Source organism: Crocodylus porosus, unplaced genomic scaffold, assembly GCF_001723895.1.
Source record: "Crocodylus porosus isolate Cpor-Errol unplaced genomic scaffold, CroPor_comp1, whole genome shotgun sequence".
In the NCBI taxonomy this organism is placed as follows: Eukaryota; Metazoa; Chordata; order Crocodylia; family Crocodylidae; genus Crocodylus; species Crocodylus porosus.
Window position 1 is genome coordinate 46174224 of NW_017728907.1, and position 6344 is coordinate 46180567.

Sequence of the window (6344 nt, forward strand, 5' to 3'; positions counted from 1 at the left end):
AGCGCCCGTTCGTCCTGCCTCTGGATGAGGGCGTATTCATCATGCCAGGCCCGCAAGCACCCTGCTCGGGGTCTCCACGGCCAGGAAAGCAGACGGATCGATGCTTCAGTGCTGCCACCTACTCGCCGGGCTCCCGCATAGCAGCGCCGGCTGGGGGCTCGGCAGCCGCGCGGTGCCGGAGTCAACAAATCTGAGCCGCGGATCTCCCAGTCTGGGGTGACTGTATTAATTTATGAGGTGTGTACCATGAAATCAGCTTAAACGTTTCTATAAATGCCGCCACAGCAGCCACCGGGGCCGAGGCGAGCGCTGGTTAGTTTAATAACCTTTCCTTTATTATCTCTGATCCTTAGGAGAGCTTTTACCATCCTACAACTCATTGGTTTGATGTTCAGAAACAAAAATACAGCCCTGGCTCCGTGGCTGGCTCCGGAGGGTGGGAACGCCAGCGGCTGTAGCGAGCTGAGGGAACGCTTTCCCCGCGGCGTGATACGTCACAAGTCCCGATCCCGCCTGGACCACCCCCGCTCGGCTGACAGAGCTCGTGGCTCCGAGTCAGGATGCTGTGCTGGCAGCAAGCTGGCAATTAAAAAAAGAAAAAGCTGTTTATTAAAATGAACCCAACTGGAGCTGGCCTCTGGAGCATTTCCTTTCTGGTTCATTCACACCCCTGCTTATACACGTAGGCACAAGGCCAGAGTGTCTTTAGGCTGCTAGATCAGCGGTGGCCATCTCTCCGTTTGAGGATGAGCTCTACCACAGCTCATTGATGGGACTTGAGGGTCTTACGAGCCCAGTCGCTGAGCCCAGGAGTTGCAGGTCTTTCCGCAGGGGAGAGCAGGCCACAGGCTGGGATTTCTCTCCTTTTCCTTTCTCTGTGTTGAGGGTAAGAGACCTTACCTCGAAGGGGGATGGCGTTTGGCGGAGGTTGCAGTGCCATTGGGATCAGTTGGCAGTCAGCTCCTCCCAGGTAGCGAGATATCTCTGAGGCCTCGACAGCGCTGAGACATAGCGGCACTCTGCTATTCTCTCTATCCCCCATATGCAAAAGGCAGCTGCGATATCCCAGGGTGTGTCCATGATGAGCAGACAGTCATCACAGACGGACACCTGAAAACCAGATGTGAACTCTTTTCTCCAGCGAGATTTCGGACCCGTCTATAGCCCCCTCCTTTTTTCTATTCCCAGATACCTATAGTTTATCCGCAGCGGTGTTGAGTGGGGGAGAGGGGAAATGGTGTCCTGACAAGTGCCATTTAGCACAGCAGCTGGGAGGGTCGGTGCCAGGATCCGTTTGCCTTTTCGGCATGTGTCCTAGCGTTTGCTGTGTGAAGACCACCAGGAAAAGCCGTTCTCTTTATCACAAAGGACTTTGCGAAGTTCCAAGTTGGATTTTTTTTCCTCCTTTCCCCGTTGTTTCCATCAAATGCTCAGCGTCCCGTGGCTCAGCTCCCTGGAGATGGAGGGATCATGCAGCTGTCGTAACGTGCAGCACACTGCTTTCCACCAGCAACAAAAGCTCCTCTGTACACAGCCAAAGATGATGTAAAAGGGCCCTTCGGTGCTGCAGAAGGCGGCTCTCACTTGTTCCGGTAATGGCAAGGGGTATTTGTGTAGTATAAACCTCGGAGAACCATGGTACAGGCCTCGCTTCTTGCAAATCAGGGCAGATCTCAAAGTAGATATTTAACAAGAGCATTCGTGGGGCAAGTTCTGGCTCAGATCTCTCAGTGAAATACCTGAGGCCCCTTCTGCTTTGCTTTACATCAGAGAGGCTGAAGAGGAGGTAAGCAGGGGGAAAGCATGGCACTGGCTGGGGAAATAACCTACCGCACCTTGTGGTCAGTACAATGGCTGCACTGGTAACTTTAGATAACATTTCTGAGACCCGACACCAGATCTGGCTTCGCCAGGAAGCGTCAGGCATTTCCAGGAGCTCGAGCCATACGGCTGCAGTTCAGTCCACCCCTTCTCCGCCCGACAAAAGCCAGGAGCCAAGAACATGCAGACAGATCTGCACAGATGGAACCAGTTCGTTATAAGCAGCCTGCAGTATAACCCACCGTCTGCTTTCACCCCTCATTCCCCACGCCCGGAAAACCAAACGGCAGCACGTTTTCCGTTTAAGGCTCTTGCCATCAAACACGCTTCGCCAGGCAGCCTGGGACGCCTGTGTGTGTGGAGCACACGTGGATCATGGGACACGAGTTGGGAACGAAGCCCAGCCCAGCACAATCAGAGGATGCGGCTTCTCCAAGCCCCAGGAGATCTGGGGCCGGGACTGGAGGTAGCAACACGGTTACAGAGTCCCATGCTGACCTCCCATATGGGCAGCTTAGCAGATGGGTGAATCTACCCATCTGTCCCCCACCGGAGGGCTGGGGTGAAGAGGCGACAAAGACAGTCACAAGACACGTACACTTCACATCTTATTTCTTTTTACTCTTCCGCCAAAAGCTTTAAAGTCAGATGGCTGACAAGGCTGGAGCCCAAAGAGGAGCTCAGGCCTGCTACCATCCTCTCCAGGCCCAGTGAAATGGAGCCAGGCTGACAACTCGGTCACACTTCCACACACCACCCTTCCTGAGACCCCATGTTTGATCTGGGGGCCTGGTCGCAAACCCTGCAATGCCCTGGGGTTGGGGCAAGACAGCTGGTGAGCGGAAGAACCATGCCACCCTGCAGAGCTCCCACTAACTGCTGCAAGGTGGCAGGAACGGCAGGAGAGGAAGGGAGACTGAAGATCCCGGTTCTGGTAGACACCACAGGGGATGTTTGCAATGGAAGTGATGCATAACGGGCAGAGACGGTGGTGGGGTCAGAATGGGGGAGACAGCCAGGAAAGAGGCTAACAAAGGGGCAGGAAGGGTTATGCGGCACTCCCCAGTGTGATAGCTTGCTTCTCCCCCAACCCCCTTATTGTGAAACCTAGGCCTCCTTCAAAATCCCAGTGACTTCAACAGGGTCAGAATTGCAACCCCTGCCATACAATTACACCGGTCTCCTGTCTCCTTGCCTGACCTGTCCCTCCGACTGGCCCGAAGACCTGTGTTTAGCAATGGCAAGGCCTGCAGAGGAAGCAGGAGTTCTTTGCCATCACCTTCTGGGCAGCTCAGGACTTTACTGACAGCAGAGAAGTGTTGAAGGGAGAGAGGGGCATGGCGAGACAGCAGTCTGGTCCCTGTCTAAGGCAGCATGTGCTGGACTATGTCTCAGAGCAGCTATGAGCCCCCAATGCAGTCAGACAGGAAGGAGCCACACAGGCTGGTGTAACAGGAGGGGTGGGCCCGAAGGTGGCTGACGTGAGCAGAGTCCAAGAAGTCGACCGCCTTCACTGGGACACCGTGCTGCCGCCGTGCCTCAGCCATGAGCTCTATGTCGCTGGCCTTGATGATTTTGTCAGCCTTGGAGTAGAGATAGAGCTCAGGCCACCTCGAGGGACCTTTCAGCAGGGCGTCGTAATGGTTCTCATGAAGAAAGCGGGTCAGAGGATACAGCATGATCCGCAGAATCACAACCATGGCAGCAAACACAAGCAGGAGGGAGGACCGGAGCAGCACGTTCGTTGAGGACAAGATTGCTGCCAAGGCACGGAGGCTGCCCAGCACGTTCCGCCTGCCGGGGCTGCTGTCAAAGACGGTGCCTACCACCCGGAGGTACTTGAACCGCCTGTGCGTATGGAGCAGCTCGACGATGTAGCGGTACAGCATGACGCCGCCATTACTGAAGACGTGAAACAGCAGCGGGTTCTTCTCGAGCCTGTGATCAAAGAGCAGTTGCAGGAGCTGCTGCGCAGGGGTCCGGAGGGATCGGATGCTGCAGGATTCTGAGAAAAACACCATTCTCCAGGGAGCTGTGTAGCGGATCACTGTGCAGCCCTGAGAGGAAAAGACAGAGGCTGTCATCAGGGGCTTCGCACGCCACCTAGTAGGCAAGTGGCAAGACAGAGCTCATGTTCAGGAGCTTCAGAGGCAAAAACCTTAGACACTCTAAGCCTGGTAAGTTTGGAAAAGGGTCAAAGGAGGCAGCTGCCTGTGACAGCAGAGGACTGGACGTGGGAACCTAGAGCCACTCTTGGGTTCCTTCATGAACCCACGGGCCCAGCTTGATTCTGGGTGGCCGCTGTGTCAATAGCTCTCTGATACAGCAACCCTTCTTCAGGACCACTGCAGGAAGTTTCTGAGGAGCAGAAACCACCTCACTCACCTTTGGCACATCTGACACGCTCACAAGGCTACGTGCGCGTGAGAGAAGAATGTCTTCCAGTTCCCGCCTGGTGACATTTTGAGCCCAATAGCATAAGCACCTTGCAACAACCTACCTAAATCACTGCCGATGCTGTTTCCATGAGCGATTCCCACCTAAACCCAAACCCAAACCTCACCTCCAGCTAATAACGTGCAGGTGTTACCAGCCATGATCCCTCTGATCAAGTCCTTCCGAACCAGCTGGGTTAAATATTAACAGCAGGGAGGCTGGGTAATGCTTCTTAATGAACATTGGCATTTATATTGGAAACATTTTTGGATTCAGAACAAAGTCCATTCCCACTACTGAGAAGAATAATGGATTTCAGTTTCTCTAGGTCCTAATGCCATCAGCCTCAGTCATGCCCTAGGCCAACAAAACAAGGACTTTCCAAAGGGGAACGGATGATTTAAGGGATTGGCAACGGGACAGATCGAGTCACCACCTTTCTCCTCTGGGTCACCGTAGCAAAACCTCATCCAGGTGGGGAGTGACAAGGCATGACTGCCATCTGTTCCCCAAAGGAGAAAATGAATTTGGGAGTACCACGCTAATCCCTTGTGGATGTCCCTCAAGCCACAAGAACTCCCCTAATGAGGATGCTCATTAGTCTTCGCACAAAAGGCAAGAGTTGAATGAACCACAGGGGAGTGAATTCTTTCTTCAGCTCTTGCATCAGCCCTGCTGGGGCGAGGAGACTGTGTTTTCACCCTCACTGCCCCTGTTAGGAGTGCAGAAACGTGGAGGATGAAGTCGTGCAAGTTTCACAATCTTCAATTATTTCCAAGGTTTGGATAGGGGAGGATTTCCTTTTAAGAAGCACTTGCTGCCTCCTACCTGCCCCTACAGCTGGGGCCTTAAAGACAACATGCAGCGAATCTACCACTGTGCTACATGAGGATGCAGAGTGCTTACGGCAGGGGTGGGCAAAACACGGCCTGTGGGCCGGATGCGAACCGCCAGGCCATTCTATCCAGCCCACAGGGCCCCTAAAAAATGTAGAAAAATTAACATTTATCTGCCCCTGGCTGCCTGTCGTGCGGCCCTTGATGGCTTGCCAAAACTCAGTAGGCGGCCCAAAATAACTGCCTGCCCCTGGCTTAGGGCTTCTCTGAACAGAATAATCCTTTTACCATCACATGGGAGAGAAATTAGCCCCAAAACAGCCTCACTGCAGCCCAGGATCTCAAATGTATTTGAATGATTTCCCGTCCTTGCAGCAGCTGGATAGCGACAGCTCTCCCCCGCCGCTTTATCGGCGCCAAGTCGGCGCCCGTGGTGTTTCAGGACCGTCCGGTTTCGTTCGGAATGAACTAGACGGACGCTTGCGCGGGACGGTTTAGACGCCCACGATCCTGCCTGGAGCAGGGGCTGATGGGACGGGACCCGAGGGCGGTAGGGGCGAGCTACTCACCCTCTGCCGGTAGACGGTGCTGTACTTCGCCAGATGCTGGTCTTTGCAGCCCCCCCAGCCGAGCAGAACCACCACGGGCCGGGGGCGCTCGCTGCCCCGCTCTGGACCCGCGTCTGAAACAAGCCAGGAGACCGCAGCAGTGCTCAGCATCAGTCACAGCAAGATTCCCCCCCACCCCGGGGGGATTAGTTAACCCTCACAGCCCCAGGGGGTCTCAACGCCCAGCCCCCTCAGCCCCAGGGGGTAGGACAGCCTTGCCCCCCCAGCAGAGGTATGAATTAACCCTCTCAGCCCCAAGGGCATCGAACTCCTGTCCCCACCCCAGCCAGGAGCATGGTTTAACCCTTTCTACCCCAGGGCGATCAGAGCTTCCCCCTGCAGGAGTATTAATTAACCCCTCCTGCCCCAGGGGAGGGGAATGAATTAACCCCTTGTGCCCGGGGGCAACAGAGCCTTGCAGGGTTATTGATTAACCCCTTGTGCCCGGGGGCATCAGAGCTCTGCCCGTGGTGGAGGAGGGGTACCAGGAACATGCCCCCTACCCGGCCTCCCCCCCAGCGGCGGCTCAATGGTCGCGTCTAGCTGCTCCCCCGTCATGGCCGCCCGCGCGGACTTTCGGCACTTCCGCGTTCGCCACCGGAAGCGGCCGCCCAGCTCCCCGGGCTGCAGCCAATGGGAGCGG

At 55.4% G+C, this 6344-nt stretch overlaps 1 protein-coding gene across 2 annotated transcripts; it reads right to left on the minus strand.

The window, feature by feature from the left end:
* Positions 1 to 2421: 2421 nt before the first annotated feature.
* Positions 2422 to 6284, minus strand: TMEM53 (transmembrane protein 53). 2 transcript variants are annotated; one of them, XM_019531314.1, is made up of 3 exons: positions 6205 to 6284; positions 5663 to 5763; positions 2422 to 3878 (listed from the first exon to the last, which is right to left on the minus strand). In XM_019531314.1, the coding sequence occupies exons 1-3, from the start codon at positions 6257 to 6259 to the stop codon at positions 3222 to 3224; spliced, it is 813 nt and encodes a 270-aa protein (XP_019386859.1). In that variant the 5' UTR covers positions 6260 to 6284; the 3' UTR covers positions 2422 to 3221. The 2 variants fall into 2 exon arrangements, with proteins under 2 accessions (XP_019386859.1, XP_019386860.1); XM_019531315.1 differs by lacking the exons at positions 5663 to 5763; positions 6205 to 6284 and adding an exon at positions 4207 to 5107.
* Positions 6285 to 6344: the final 60 nt, after the last annotated feature.